Here is a 14,917-nt window from a genome sequence, read left to right on the forward strand (position 1 = left end):
TATATATATATATATATATATATATATATATATATATATATATACTGGACTGTAGAAGTATATGGTGTGAGATGGAACATTGGTATAGTGGTATAAGGTGTACTGTGATGAGGAAATCTGTTTGTAGGATTAACTGTTAATTCAGCCATTAATATTAAGTCATAAAAACATGAAATCACTATTTATAAACGGAGCACCTTTAGGGCATCCTTCTTTAAATCAGAAGAAATATGGCATTATATTTGGCTTTTTTTTCCCCCCGCACTAAACAACTTGAAGGCAAAGAGAAGTCAAAAAAGATTTACTACTTGTCCCTTTAAATAACACTGTTATTGGAAGATGTAAAATAATAAAAGAAGACCAGGATTTTTTTTGGGGGGGGGGGGTTGTACCGTGTATTTTCCCCATGTAGTTTCATTATTTAGTGTGTGTTCTGTTCTTCATCTCTGCAGTCGTGTGTTCCCTGATAAAGAGTCGATGATGGCCAGGGCTCTGGAAATAGCAGGCGAGATCGCAGGCCGGAGTCCTGTAGCTGTCCAGGGAACCAAAATCAACCTCCTCTACTCCAGAGACCACAGTGTGTCTGAGGGACTGAACTACATGGTAAGAATCTGCTTAAGACATGGATAACATTTTGAGGCTTAAAGTAGACTCATGAACAATTCCCAAACGCGCAATATGGCCACAAACACTAAAAGCACAGCGGTCTAAGTATTCAGTTTATCGTAAGGGGACCAGAAATTTCAGTCAGTGACAGTGCCACAGACATCTTCGATATTTTTAGCTTCTCTGTGCCTTTGATAACACAGCTTCTCTGTGCCCTCATAAAAAGAGTTTACAGCACTCATTGGATTGACCAACACACAGTAAAATGGGAAAGTCCAAGGAGCTCAGTGCAGATCTGAGAAAGAGGATCGCAGATGTACACAACTCTGGAATGTCTCTTGGAGCCATTTCTAAACAACTGCAAATTCCAAGATCAGTTCAAACAATTGTATCCAAGTTATTGTGAGGTGTAGTCACTTTGCCAAGCCACTTTGCTTCAAGAAAACCCAAACTATCACCCTCAGCTGAAAGGAAATTGGTTTGGATGGTCAGGGACCACCATGACACAACCCTGCCATGAACTGGAAGCTGATGGATCACTGTCTACAGTTCAGATCACCATGGACTAAGAAGATGCTATCCAAGAAATAACCCCCTGTTCTGAAATTGACACCTTCAAGCTTAACTAAAGTTTGAAGCTGACCACACGGACAAAGAAAAAGCCTTCTGGAAGAAAGCTGTATGGTCAGATGAGACAAAGATTGAGTTGTTTGGCCACAATGACCACCATGTACAGAGGGACACTGTACCAGCTGGTGGTGGTGGTAGGATCATCATGTTCTGGGGCTGTTTTGCTGCCAGTAGAACTGGTTCATTGCACAAAGTGGATGGAATAATGAAGAAGGAGGACTACCTCAGAATTCTTCAGCATAAACCATCAGAAACTTGAACACGACTTGGGACTTACAACAGGACAATGAACCCAAACACGCATCAGAGCTGGTTGTGGAGGATAAAGTCCTGACTTCAACCCTGTTGAAAATATATGGACCGTGCTTATAAGTCGAGTCCATGCCAAGAAAAAAAAACAAATTTAATTTAACTCTATCAATTCTGCCTTGAAGAGTCATGAAATATCCAACCAGAATTCTGCCAGAAGCTTGTTCATGGTAAAAAAAAAATGTTTGGTCAATGTGAATCTTGCGAAGAGACAATTTACCCAAATATTAGGTGTGCTGTATGTATAATTTTGACCCTGTGTTGATTTAAGAAAACCCAAGGAAAATTAAAACCTGTGCATGCTGTATAATCATTCTGCCGTAGAAAAAGAACAGTTCAAAGAAATTACTGAAAGCCCAAATATTGCCATGACATTCATATTCAAGATGACATTCATGTCACTTTATGTAAACTTTGTGTATGTACGTTAGAAAAAAAAAAACTAGGTACATGGCTGTGTCTGAGAGTTCTCTTCTGCATCTCCAGGCTACTTGGAATATGAGCATGTTGCAGACTCAGGACATTATGAAGTCAGCGCAGGCAGCCCTGGAGAAGAAGAGCCCCAAAGATGTGCCCTTCTCCAAGCTTTAAAGTCGAAGACGATGATCCAGGGCTGTCAATGCTGTCTGTTCTCTCCGCTGTAGAATGGAGACTTCATCATCCACACGCATTTAGTTCTTCCTACAAAGTCTGACTTATTAGACTGGCCTAAGGACTGATTAATGGAAGAGAAATGATAGATTAATTGTTAATTAATTGGTTTATTATTTGCAGGGGCCTTGGACAGTAAGACAGTATGCCTAATACTGTGGGTGGTAAAAGAGAGCAACTGGACTTGCTTGAAGATTCTTGAAGACGTTTCACCTCTCATCCGAAAGAGAAGGAGCAGAGAAGGAGCAGAATCACATCAGGAAAGCACTTCAGAACTGTGGGTATCCCAACTGGTCTTTCTTCAAGAGCAGAAAAAGGAACATAACGGACAAGGAGGATAACAGGAACAAACGCAAGAACATTGTCATTCCGTACATTTCTGGTCTATCTGAGAAACTCAGGAGGATCTTCTACAAACACATTCTGGTACGTTTCAGACCCAGTAACACCCTGAAGCAGAAACTGGTCCACCCTAAGGACAGAATACCCAGACACAAACAGGACAACGTGGTGTATGCAATTCAGTGCAGTGAGCAATGCACGGACTCGTATATTGGTGAAACCAAACAACCGCTTCACAGGCGTATGGCTCAACACAGGAGAGCCAGTTCCTCAGGCCAGGACTCTGCTGTCTACCTTCATCTTAACAACAAAGGACACTCATTTCAGGATTGCAACATACACATTTTAGCCAGAGAGGATCATTGGTATGAGCGAGGAGTTAAAGAAGCCATTTTTGTTAACCTGGAACGGCCATCACTGAACAGAGGTGGGGGTCTAAAGGCCAATTTATGCTGACAACCCAGTCCTCGCAGATAGCGTTGCAGACAGTGTCTGCGTAGCCCCCCCCACCTTCACAGATGCTCTGCGCGCACCTCCCAAAAATTGTGACCACCGCAGAAGCCTCGCAGACAAGAGGGCTCTGATTGGTCCACTCTACATCCGCTGTACACGCACTTCCGCTTCCCTACTTTCCCGGTTTGGTTTGTTTTCCCGACCAGCATTTTTAAAAACACGAGCGAAGATGGAGCAGCATGAAGAGCGGTTGATTGAAGAAGTACGTACATCTATACGACTCCAGTTCTAGTCATTATAAAAAAAAAAGTTCTAGTCATTATAAGTAACCGGAGGATAAACACTCCACTAACCACACCACCAACTACTCCTAGCGACTTCGCGCCCCCTTGCGTTGTGCCGGTGAATAACATCGCGCACGCCTATTATCCCCGCTCAACAATAAATTACAACTGTCTGCGAAAAGCTATCTGCGAAAGCCTTGTCGCACGAGCATGCAGAGGCCTTAAGACATAAGTTATCAGCCACCTACAATGCAGTCCTTGGCACACTTCCCAGACAACTGAATGCACACCAAAACCCAGCTGTTTTCAGTGGCTCACAGGAGGACAGAGAGAATCAGCATTCCATTGATCACCTTAACAGCCAATCCATTGATCACCCTAACGACTCTCGAGGCCATTCACATTCAGCCCCCAGTGACCCACACCAACAGGATGACTCAACGACACCTTAGATGAGCTTTTCATCCATGAGAGGATAAATACCTGATACTCCCTACCAGTCAGACAGAACTGAAGAAGCCTTTCAGATGAGAGGTGAAACGTCTTCAAGCAAGTCCAGTTGCTCTCTTTTACCACCCACAGTTACTATGACCTGGATGATTGGGAATCTTCACAGATATGCCTAATACTCTAAATCTTGTTTTGTGTGGTAACGTTTACAGTAGATACAGAGGAACAGAAGAAAATGCGTACGAATGCAGAATGTAGCTGCAATTAACACACAATTTCCTTGGATGCTCACTTTAATTTATATTTGTACTATGTCACATATTTTCTTTTTCTTGTGTGATGTATGATTGAACAGCTAAAGCTCTTGTCTTAAGTTTGTGAATAAAAAGGATGTTTTATGGAGTCAACTCCAGAATTGTTGATCCTGTTTAAAACCATAGGTAAAAATAATTTTCAATATACGTTGAACACAACTGAAATATTCTCATCAATGATTTGTAACAAAAATGATACCTTAAGTAGTTTTGAATATAGGCAAATTAAATGACTATTTATTAAAGGAGAACTGAAGGCAAATTTTTTAAAAATCAAAATTCTATTTATCATTTTATTAAATATCGGAATGCATTTTTGATCGCTATTTTGTCGCTGCTATAGCAAGTTATGAATGTTTGAAATATGCTCTGTAATATATCAGTCCATATGTCAAAGCAATGGCCATAAACGAGATTCGTTGAGACCTGTGCGAGACATCGTAGGACGGAAGTAAAACGTACAGCGGAAATCAAAGTGACCAACATCTGCCAACGTTGTCAAAAGACGCGCGTGCCCTCTTTCAAATGCTGATGTAATCAAGCCGGAAGTTTTGTTTGTTTTGATAGAAATCAGGAAAGTTTGAAAAAAGTAGGCAGTAATCATCATTTAAACTTGTTTTTGTTCAATATTTCGTTTGGAAAACAATTTTCAAAATGGCGGCACTGACACCTGGCTGACACTTGACGTTTCGAAGTCTCGCACAAGTCTCGTGAAGATCGCGCGGATAAGCGACGCCTGCCGTGGACCAAACAAACTAAATTCAACATGGCTAAAAAACGAATAGGCCGATAAGTATAATATTTAATTGCAATTAGTTGCCAGTACGAGTCACGATATAAGGTTACTAAAACTGAAAACGTAATTTAATAATTTTAATTAAGAAATAAAACAAGTTTAAAAATGACTTCAGTTCTCCTTTAAGACTATTTCTTTTGCTCATTTCAAGCTTTAAGTTGTCTTTGGCTATTGACATATTTTTGCTTAAAGCTAGACGGCCTTTTGAGTTCATGAAATCTGTGAAATTTAGTTCCTTCTGAAATTTGGTCATTGTGATGTATTTATTTCTGCAATATCTCCAAAAAAAACCCCAGGTCATCCTGTGGCTGGGAAGTTATTTAATTTGAGAGGATTCCCTAGCAAATAATGTGCATGAAATCGCTCGCTTCACGCAGTCAAGCAGACAAAGGAAGTCCGTGTTCGCATGCGCAGGTTTACCACCACCTTCTTCTATTGGGGTTTACAGCAGCTGGCATCCAGTGTTGCATTACTGCCATCTACAGGCTTTCCTTTCCTTTCCTTCATATATAACATAATGTCTTTTCTTCTCATTTTCCGTTACTGTAGTTGGTCTTTCATGTTTCATTCACACACTCTCGTCCTCCATTTTCCTCTTCTGTTTTAAATTTGTATCCCACAATGCCTCATGCGAATGGGGAAAGTCCACCACATGATGCATGACGTAGAATTGGGTCATGGTGAAGCAGGAAAAAATAGCGGAGAATTTAGGGCCACGTGGCCCTAAATTCATTAATTGTTCTATTTTAAAAACAAAAAACTAATAAAATTGGAAGTTGGTGATTTGAATTCGGTAGCTTTCAGTCCAATAAACAAAAATAATTGGGTGTTGGGAAAATTCTTTTTATGACCTCCACTTAAAATCTGAAAGACAGTCTACCTTTAAGTGTTTATTTCTAAAAAGAAGTTAGATTCGTCTGCTAATAGAATAAGACATGCTTTAAGCTTGAAATAAGTAAATAGGTCTCGAAATAGGCTTAAAGGTCTTATATTTGTTATATAATAATCTAATAATGAGAAATATTTGGGAACACTTCTTTATTAAAGGTATCTTCACTTGCTAAGATAGCATTTTTGCAGTGTATAAAGCCATCATCATGGGGGGGAATCTATTAACACCAAAAGGATAGACGATTGCTGACCTGCACAAAACATGTAATGTATTTAATTTATTTTTTTTAACAAATCTTCTGTAAGTCACTCTGAATAAGGGTGTCTACCAAATGCCATAATGTATTATATGGTTAAAACCACCATTATACAGTTTTAGAAGTCAGTTAGGTGCTTCCACATGAGCTACTTACCCCAAAGAAGCACTTTCTAAATACAAATTCACTGAACTTCAACAAGCATTATTGGACCAGTGATGGGATTGGATTGTGTGTGTGTGTATATGAGATGAATATGAACTTTTTTTTTTGTCATGAACCCTATCAGAATGTTTGACTAAATGGAGGACAAGTGGAAGAAAACCTCCATACTCACTGTAAACTGGTTTTGGGGGCTGTTTTGATGACCTCATGAATTCTGCTAACCATAATATTTTTAGCCCAAAAGCTGACTGTCTCTGCCAAGGGGTTACTTTTGTAGCTGGAACTTTGAACTAGAGAGGTTCGACGTGTCCGGCTCTATACTGAAGTGGTAAATCAGTTTCAGCAGCTGGTCATCTCGGTATCCAGATTTGAACCCTGTCTGTGAAGATACTCAGTCATCCAGGTACATAGTAATCTGTGGTTGGTAGAAGAGAGCAACTGGACTTGCTTGGAAAGTCTTGAAGACGTTTCGCCTCTCGTCCGAAAGGCATCCCCAGCTCCGTCTGCTTAATAGGGAGTATCAAGTATTTATCCTCTCATGGATCATCATAGAATCCGAATCAGAATGCTGATGGCTGCATTGTAGGTGGCTGATAAAAGATGTCATAGACACCCACCTCTGTTCAGTGATGGTCGTTCCAGGTTGACAAAAATGAACGATCCTCTCTGGCCAAGATGTCTGCCAGTTTTCTGGAAGTCCTCTCATACTCCTGCATCAGTCGAAGGGAACTCATCCCAAAGTGCGTAGAAACATATCTGTGAAGATACTCAGTCATCCAGGTACATAGTAATCTGTGGTTGGTAGAAGAGAGCAACTGGACTTGCTTATGTTTCTACGCACTTTGGGATGAGTTCCCTTCGACTGGTGCGGGAGTACGAGAGGACTTCCAGAAAACTGGCAGACATCTTAGCCAGAGAGGATCGTTCATTTTTGTCAACCTGGAACGACCATCACTGAACAGAGGTGGGTGTCTATGACATCTATCAGCCACCTACAATGCAGCCATCAGCATTCTGATTCGGATTCTATGATGATCCATGAGAGGATAAATACTTGATACTCCCTATTAGGCAGATGGAGCTGGGGATGCCTTTCGGACGAGAGGCGAAACGTCTTCAAGACTTTTCAAGCAAGTCCAGTTGCTCTCTTCTACCAACCACAGATTTGAACCCTGTTAAAAGTTTGAATTAAAAGTGGCTAATGAGTTTGAAATGTTTTTGCATGGATTAGCGTGTCTCCAATATAACCTTAATATTAAAAGGATCTATCATCCATACATTCGTAACCCAGATAGAACCTTATACAACTCAAATCTCCAACCTTGTTAGACATTACAGGAAGAAGACTCGGTGCTGTTCTTCTTTCTAGCAGAGACATACCTGAGTAATAATAGTTGGTGTGATGATCGTTTCGTTTTGAAAGCAGCGTTTTGTAGAACGTGGCATGTTTAACCTCAAAATACTGCATCACTCATTGCATGTGCCATTCATTTTATATATTAACGTTGGCTTATTTATCTTAAGGGTGCCAATAATTTTACGTAACATGATAGGAGACCATAGCATGGGTATCATATCATTTGTCATTTGAGCGTCCTGGTTTTAAGTTAGCTTTACTGGCTGCTCCTTTTAATGATGTTAATGTAGATGTGTAGACAACATAAAGCTCAATGACTTATAAATAGGGCTGATGCTAAACAGATACTGAAGTCTTTTAAGCTCTTCAGTCACTTCTGAGCAGGGTTTATTTGCACAAACTCAATAGAGTAGGATCTAGTGGATTAGAGAGGAGGAGAAAAAAGAATATCCAAACCTAATTTTAGCCGTGAAAACTCTTCCATCATGGTTTCATCCATGATTCAGTGGGGGGTGATGATCCTTGTCTTTGAGTTTGCTTCCTCAGGTAAGACTAATTCTTTATATTAACGTGTACTTATTAACTTACAAATCTAATTAATTGGCAAAACAGTATCGATTTCTTAATTAAGCTGAGTGTGACTTACTGTAATAAATGTCATTGGCTTTGAACTAATAAGAAAAATTCAAGTAAAGGAAAAAATGTCCCATGCTTAAAACATCAGGATGAAAATATATTATTTTCAGTATAAAGAAGAGTTAAAGTAGAAATCTATAATTTAAATGAAAACTCTACCCTGAAACAGATTTGAATTATTTGTAACATGTTTTCAAATACAGTTTGGGAAATAAGTTCAATGCATCAACTATATTTCTTAAATATATTTCCAGTGCAATTATTTACAGTGGTGCTTGAAAGTTTGTGAACCCTTTAGAATTTTCTATATTTCTGCATAAACATCATCAGATTTTCACACAAGTCCTAAAAGTAGATAAAGAGAACCCAGTTAAACAAATGAGACAAAAATATGATACTTGGTCATTTATTTATTGAGGAAAATGATCCAGTATTACATACCTGTGAGTGGCAAAAGTATGTGAACCTTTGCTTTCAGTATTTGGTGTGACCCCCTTGTGTAGTAATAACTGCAACTAAACGTTTCCAGTAACTGTTGATCAGTCCTGCACACCGGCTTGGGGGAATTTTAGCCCATTCCTCCGTACAGAACAGCTTCAACTCTGAGATGTCGGTGGGTTTCCTCACATGAACTGCTCGCTTCAGGTCCTTCCACAACATTTCGATTGGATTAAGGTCAGGACTTTGACTTGGCCATTCCAAAACATTAACTTTATTCTTCTTTAACCATTCTTTGGTAGAACGACTTGGGTGTTTAGGGTCGTTGTCTTGCTGCATGACCCACCTTCTCTTGAGATTCAGTTCATGGACAGATGTCCTGACATTTTCCTTTAGAATTCGCTGGTATAATTCAGAATTCATTGTTCCATCAATGATGGCAAGCCGTCCTGGCCCAGATGCAGCAAAACAGGCCCAAACCATGATACTACCACCACCATGTTTCACAGATGGGATAAGGTTCTTATGCTGGAATGCAGCACTTTCCTTTCTCCAAACATAATGCTTTTCATTTAAGCCAAAAAGTTCTATTTTGGTCTCATCCATCCATAAAACATTTTTCCAATAGCCTTCTGGCTTGTCCACGTGATCTTTAGCAAACTGCAGACGAGCAGCAATGCTCTTTTGGAGAGCAGTGGCTTTCTCCTTGCAACCCTGCCATGCACACCATTGTTGTTCAGTGTTCTCCTGATGGTGGACTCATGAACATTAGCCAATGTGAGAGAGGCCTTCAGTTGATTAGAAGTTACCCTGGAGTCTTTTGTGACCTCGCCAACTATTACACGCCTTGCTCTTGAAGTGAACCTTGTTGGTCGACCACTCCTGGGGAGGGTAACTATAGTCTTGAATTTCCTCCATTTGTACACAATCTGCCTGACTGTGGACTGGTGGAGTCCAAACTCTTTAGAGATGATTTTGTAACCTTTTCCAGCCTGATGAGCATCAACAGCGCTTTTTCTGAGGTCCACAGAAATCTCCTTTGTTCGTGCCATGATACACTTCCACAAACATGTGTTGTGAAGATCAGACTTTGATAGATCCCTGTTCTTTAAATAAAACAGGGTGCCCACTCACACCTGATTGTCATCCCGTTGATTGAAAACACCTGACTCTAATTTCACCTTCAAATTAACTGCTAATCCTAGAGGTTCACATACTTTTGCCACTCACAGATATGTAATATTGGATCATTTTCCTCAATAAATAAATGAGCAAGAATAATATTTTTGTCTCATTTGTTTAACTGGGTTCTCTTTATCTACTTTTAGGACTTGTGTGAAAATCTGATGTTTTAGGTCATAGTTATGCAGAAATATAAAACAATTCTAAAGGGTTCACAAACTTTCAAGCACCACTGTACATTATCGAGTCAGTATAAAAACATTTTAGAGTTCCAAACATTTGTTTCCAGTACAAAATTAAATATTACAGAAAAAAAGTTTGTATCTGAGCAGCATATTACATAAGAGAGCACTTTTCAGATTAAAAAAGAAAACATAATGAAGGCTAATGGGTTTTGGTGCAAAATTATGACGCGAGTGTGACAAAGTGTCCAGAAAAACTTTGGCTGGTTCTGCAAGATGCTCAGTAAAACTTACAGCTCATTTCCTTATAAAACTGCACTCTTTGTACCTGAGACTATTTTTTTTTTTAAGCAAAGGGTCGTCTCACACCAAATATTGACTTTGTTTCATTTATTATGGTTTACTGCTGTTTATAGTATTATTTTTAATATTGAAACATTTCACTCTTTATTTTAAGCCATTTTTGGTCCATAGCATTTCTTTACATGTGCTTAAGACGTTTGCACAGGTCTTTACGTATATAAATTTCAGATATAATGAGGAAGAAATCTTGAGGGGAACCCATCCTTGTCTTGGTGACGCATCTGGGTGACGATATAGTCAAAAAGTGCAATCATATAACCAGGAAATTCATGATAGTTTTAACATGAAGTCCATTTTGCTGAAGTTATTAACTGTTCACTGGTGTAGACTTGAATGAAAGACTGTTTGTGGCCATTGCAGTCTGAAAGTTATCGTGGCAATTGAATTCCTAAACCATTGTACAAAAACTGTTTTGTATAATTTGCAATCCAAAGTCATCTTCACGGTAAAGTGCATCTTTAGGCTGTCCATATGGGGCCAACCTCAGCAGGAGTGAGGTGATGAGAACTCCAACCAGAAGTAGGGCATGAAGAAGGATCAGGAAGGTCCAGAGAGCAGAGGGGGTCAAACCTTGTTTGTCTGTTGTTGCCCGGATGGGTTCCCTTTTGAGTCTGGTTCCTCTTGAGGTTTCTTCCTCATGTCGTCTGAGGGAGTTTTTCCTTGCCACCGTTGCCACAGGCGTGCTCGTTGGGGATAGATTAGGGATAAAATTAGCTCATATTTTAAGTTGTTCAAATTCTGTAAAGCTGCTTTTGCGACAATGTTCATTGTTAAAAGCGCTAAACAAATAAACTTGACTTGACTGGTATCTCAGGAGTAGCATGTGGTATTAAATAAATTTCAGTTTGCGTGTAATATTTAGTTCCCTGTGTCATTCCACTTTATTGCACATAATATTTTTTGGATTGGAATATTACAATCTGGGTCCGGTTGTTCAAAACATGGTTATCTTTTAACCAATGGTTAAATCACTATTTAACATTATGTTAAGTATAACCTACCTTTAAACAGTTGTTCAAAACTCCGTTAAAGTTAACCAAATGGTTAAAGTTAACACACCTCCGAGCCTCTGTTATCTTTTAACCAAGTGGTTATGTAAACATCAAAATGCCGTTCATCTGCTACCATGTTCCCGATTGTTAATGCACGCCGTCCAAAACAATTCAGACGAGGACCAAATGAGTTACTTCGATACGGTGACACAGAACTTTGACGTCGGTATAGATTTGGTAGAGAATCTCTACGTTATATATTTGATTTGATGCAAGATTTGGAATGCCCTATGCGAAGAAGCCATGCATTGTCCATTGAGGAGCAGGTGCTCGTTGCCCTTGGATTTTATGCAAGCAGCAGTTTTTTCCAAGTCATCGGTGATACAATGGGCATCGAGAAAGGAACTGTTAGGAGAGTTGTTAATAAAGTGGCAAATGCCCTTGTGTCCAAGTCCAATCAGTACATTACATGGCCTTGTGATGACATACAGGTGCGGTGAATTAAGGAAGGATTTTACCTGTGGCATTGTGGGATTGATTTTGACACGATGTGACGTCATAACCAACTGGTTAGGGCTAAACCAATTGGTTTGCTAGCCGTATGGTTAAATTAGCTTCAAGAAACGATTTTTTAACAGCTGGTTAACTAATGGCAGGTTAAAATTTTAACAGATGGTTACAAGTTAACCTGCTGTTGAAATAGTCATGTTTTGAACAACTGAACCTTGGTCAACATTTCATGTGAATAGCTGCGCTGGAAATATGTTTAACAGAAAAATAGCTGATTGTGTTGAATACTTATTTCCCCCACTGTACATGACAAAAAAGTGATTGTGGTGTTTATAACTGCCTCGCTCCCATGAGGTGTTAATGGTTCTGTGCATCTCTGATGTAATAGGGAAACATTACTAATAGTGTTCAATAGAAATAAGAGTTATAATAAAGTCAACTCAGAATTTAATTCATTCATGTTCAGTAACTGCTTTAGCCTGATAATCCAGACCCGCATTTTGTTTTTATTTATGTTTTACACAGCATCCTAACTTTTTTGGAATTAGGATTGTATTATCCTCAGAATTGTATTACAGAATAAATCCTGGATAACACTTAAATATGTAAGAAACAAAGATTATGGCTAAAGATCCACATAAAGGCTGGATATTTCCTTGGTATTTCTAATGCCATTAAGGCTCAAAGATGATCACTGAGATTTTTTTTTTTTTAATGAAACTTGAGCTGAGTGAAATCATGGCGTATTGAATATCACCAAAAGTGAAACATTTCTTAGAAACAACTTGGACACATATCACATAACGTTTAGCCATCAACAAAGCTTGACCAGCTCTTTAGCAAGTCAAGCGCTTTTCGAGGCACTTATCATATGACAAAGTGCTCGTTTCTGAAAACCAAAAACAATTTATAATTTATAGATAGAAATTGAGGCTACTCCTTTCATACTCTGGCAGATTCCTGATGCCTCTCAGAAAATATCAGAAGAACTGTTGTCCTTTTAAAAAAATCAATTTTAAAACAAAGCTTATATCATAATGCAAAAATTAATCCATACATGTGCTTATATTTTCACAGACTTTGCTAGCCAGATCGCTAACCTGACATGATTTCATAATGTTGAGAATCCTTACTGCTAATGCTAGCTATAAAGATAATATAAGATGACTGAAATTTTCTGTGATTATTATTTTTTAGTTATATCCACTGCTAATACTAGCTAGCTGATATAAGCACAAAGCACATTATGTTCTCGAAGATTTTCAATCATATCACCTAGCTAAGTTAAGCTAACCTGACAGGACTTCACAATGTTTAAGATCGATACTGTTAATGCTAGAAAGATAACATAACAGAAATGTTCTGTGATTGTTTTTTTTAGTTATATCCACTGCTAATATTAGCCAGCTAGCTGATATTAGCTCACCACACATATGTTTGAGAGGATTTTTAATCATATCAGCTAGCTAAGTTAAAGGTAGACTGCCTTTCAGATTTTTCAAGTTTAGGCCATAAAAATAATTTTCCCTGACACCCAATTATTTTTGTTTAGTGGAACAAAAGCTACTGAATTTGAATCACAGACTTCCAATTTTATTAGTTTTTCTTTAATAGAACAATTAATGAATTTAGGGCCACGTGGCCCTAAATTCACCTCTATTTTTTCCTGCTTCACCATGACCCAATTCAAGATACTACGTCATGCATCATTGTAGCGTTCCCTATGTGTGGGTGGAGCACAGAGGACGGCAGGACAGAGATCAGGTTTAACACTTGGCTTTATTGCCACACTTTTCAGTACAACAATAATCGCTCTAACACAGAGACACACACAACCGGCGTCTGGTTCAGGGATGAGCCACTTCCGCTCTCGCTCTCCCTCCTCATATAGGTCGCGGTCACTGGGAAGACACACAAACACAGGTTAATTGCTCTCAGGTGTAGTGAATCTGCCACTTACCTTCCCTGACTCCGCCCTCCTGTCACAGACCGGCGCTTGACCACGCCCCCGCTGCCACATACCCCCACCGCCCGACTCAGGCCGGGCGCCCGTCCGGCCTGCAGCCGACTCCCCCCCCCACCGCCCGACTCAGGCCGGGCGCCCGTCCGGCCTGCAGCCGACTCCCCCCCCCCCCTCCCCTTGACGGGAGAGGAAGTCCGCCACGACCATCTGCGCCCCCGGCCTGTGGACCACCTTGAAGTTGAAGGGTTGGAGTGCCAGATACCAACGGGTGATCCGCGCGTTGGCATCCTTCATGCGGTGGAGCCACTGGAGGGGCACGTGGTCCGAACAGAGGGTGAAAGGGCGCCCCAGCAGGTAGTAACGGAGGGCGAGGACCACCCACTTGATCGCCAGGCACTCCTTTTCAATCGTGCTGTAGCGCCCCTCACGCACTGACAGCTTCCTACTGATGTAAAGGACCAGGCGGTCCTCCCCCTCCACCTGCTGGGACAAAACAGCCCCCAGCCCTCTGTCCGACGCATCCGTCTGTAACACAAAAGGGAGAGATAAGTCAAGGGAGTGTAAAAGTGGCCCCCCACACAGTGCAGCCTTTACCTCAGAGAAAGCCTGCTGACACTGCTCCGTCCACTGAACCGGATCTGGTGCCCCTTTTTTAGTGAGGTCAGTCAGCGGGCTGGTGACGTCCGAATAATTAGGTATAAACCTACGATAGTAGCCAGCCAGCCCCAGGAACTGTCTCACCCCCTTTTTGGTCTTGGGCCTCGGGCAGGCTGCAATCGCTGCTGTCTTGTTAATTTGGGGACGCACCTGCCCGTTGCCCAAGTGGAAGCCCAGATACCGTACTTCCACCCGCCCAATCGCACACTTCTTTGGGTGGGCAGTGAGTCCCACCCGCCTCAGCGACCTGAGGACGGCCCTCAGGTGTTGCAGGTGCCACTGCCAGTCGTTACTATAAATGATAATATCGTCTAAATACGCGGCCGCATAGGTGGCGTGGGGCTGGAGGACCCTGTCCATCAGCCGCTGAAACATAGCGGGCGCCCCAAACAGCCCAAACGGAAGTGTGACAAACTGGTGTAAGCCGAACGGTGTGGAAAAGGCCGTTTTCTCCCGGGATAATGGAGTCAAGGGGATCTGCCAATATCC

The 14,917-nt window shown here is 40.7% G+C and overlaps 2 protein-coding genes across 3 annotated transcripts in view; both read left to right on the plus strand.

Moving 5' to 3' along the window:
- ech1 (enoyl CoA hydratase 1, peroxisomal) overlaps nucleotides 1–4,132 on the plus strand; it is a 39,825-nt gene extending 35,693 nt beyond the window's left edge. Inside the window, exons 9-10 of the mRNA XM_060905728.1 lie at nucleotides 453–603; nucleotides 2,032–4,132. Coding sequence (XP_060761711.1) covers nucleotides 453–603; nucleotides 2,032–2,136 — 256 coding nt within the window. The 3' untranslated portion in view covers nucleotides 2,137–4,132. The remainder of the gene's footprint in view (nucleotides 1–452; nucleotides 604–2,031) is intronic.
- Nucleotides 4,097–14,917, plus strand: part of LOC132871515 (thymus-specific serine protease) — a 41,294-nt gene continuing 30,473 nt past the window's right edge. For both annotated transcript variants that reach the window (XM_060905726.1, XM_060905727.1), the window contains exon 1: nucleotides 4,097–4,165. In XM_060905726.1, the coding sequence (XP_060761709.1) occupies nucleotides 4,123–4,165 (43 nt within the window). In that variant the 5' untranslated portion in view covers nucleotides 4,097–4,122. The remainder of the gene's footprint in view (nucleotides 4,166–14,917) is intronic.

The sequence above is a fragment of the Neoarius graeffei genome, chromosome 23 (genome assembly GCF_027579695.1).
Source record: "Neoarius graeffei isolate fNeoGra1 chromosome 23, fNeoGra1.pri, whole genome shotgun sequence".
Taxonomy (NCBI): Eukaryota; Metazoa; Chordata; class Actinopteri; order Siluriformes; family Ariidae; genus Neoarius; species Neoarius graeffei.